This window comes from Pteropus vampyrus, unplaced genomic scaffold (genome assembly GCF_000151845.1).
Source record: "Pteropus vampyrus isolate Shadow unplaced genomic scaffold, Pvam_2.0 Scaffold676, whole genome shotgun sequence".
NCBI classification, from domain to species: Eukaryota; Metazoa; Chordata; class Mammalia; order Chiroptera; family Pteropodidae; genus Pteropus; species Pteropus vampyrus.
Genome location: NW_011889457.1, coordinates 6814 through 8071, shown reverse-complemented (window position 1 = coordinate 8071; position 1258 = coordinate 6814). Strand labels below are relative to the sequence as shown.

The following is a 1258-nucleotide window of genomic DNA, read 5'->3' as shown; positions in this document are numbered from 1 at the left end:
AGAGGGGCGGACGGAACGCGCCAAAGCACCGCGGCGCCCGCCCCTCGCACAGCACGTGGGTCTCCTGGAAGGTGCGCGGACACGTACGTCTCCAACGACGTGGACACACGCACGCACACGGTTCCGCACTGCAGACGGTGCGCCCCTGCGATCAAAATCCGACCCCGCCAGCCTGGGGTCGTGGCAGCGACACTGCTCTTCTGCTCTCTTCCCCTTCTGGGAAGAGCGGGGCGAATCTTTTCCCTGTGCGTTTACTTACACCTTGCTAATTATTTTACTCGACTATTAGAAACAAACACATTAAAGAAACGCGGAAAACGCCAGGAACGTTCTACGAGGAGGGCGGAGACGGGAAGGCGCTCTCTTCAGGTTTACTCGGGAGCACGTTCAAGTTCGTCTTCAGCTGCAGCGAGCGCGCGAGCCTCCGGCCCAGACCGCGCGCGGCTTCCGCGCAGCTGCTGCGCCGAGGAGGGCAAGACATCCCGCAGAATCGGTGCTGGCGTCCGTCCCCCTAAAAGCCTGCGGCTCCTAACCGGGGCTGCAGAGAAGAATCACTGGGGGACAGTCAGAAGTGTTTGCAGGTGTCCGAACCCCTACCCCACACCAATAAAATAAAACCGGAGTGAGGGACATGGCAGGCGCTCAGGGCCCTGAGAAATCCTGCCGGGGCCGGGGCCGGGGCCGAGAAGCTGGGCTGTCACGCTCCGTGTGCCAGGGCGGGGCCATCATCTAAAGCTGCCGAGGGTTCGACCACCCTCGCTGTCCCTTCCCGCTACCTTCGCCCTGTCTCGCCTTCCTCGGCTCCCCTCACTGCACGGCGAGGCACCCCATCATGCTTGAAAGGCTGCTTAGCACCCGCTGTAGGTCCCAGTTCCTGCGTGTGCGGTACCCAGAAACACAGGGCCACCTGCTCCCGGCGCCGTGTCTGCTGTCCACCCTGAGCTGCGGGCCCTGCTTCATAAGGCGCCGCAGGCGCCATCACGCTGTGCACTCGCGTCTCCTCTGGGCCTGGCACCCCGTGTCTGGCGAGCCTCTGCGCACCCTTCCAAGGCCAGGTTCAGTGGCATCTCGTTCATAAAACCCGCCCGCCTTCCGCAGGCAGAGGCCCGCGCCGGCCGCTCCCAGAGCACAGGCACGCGCTCTCCTGCCTGACCTGTGACCCCTGGCACTGCCACTACAGTGACCACCGGGGAGGGCCTGGCCTGTGCACGTGCGTGTCCCAGCTCGGCACGACCCTGCAGGGGCCCGGCACGAAGCG

At 64.6% G+C, this 1258-nt stretch overlaps 1 protein-coding gene across 1 annotated transcript in view; it reads right to left on the bottom strand.

Moving 5' to 3' along the window:
- Nucleotides 1–979, bottom strand: part of TJP1 (tight junction protein 1) — a 51406-nt gene extending 50427 nt beyond the window's left edge. Inside the window, exon 1 of the mRNA XM_023526025.1 lies at nucleotides 890–979. Within this exon, the coding sequence (XP_023381793.1) occupies nucleotides 890–979 (90 nt within the window). The remainder of the gene's footprint in view (nucleotides 1–889) is intronic.
- Between the last annotated feature and the right edge of the window lie 279 nt (nucleotides 980–1258).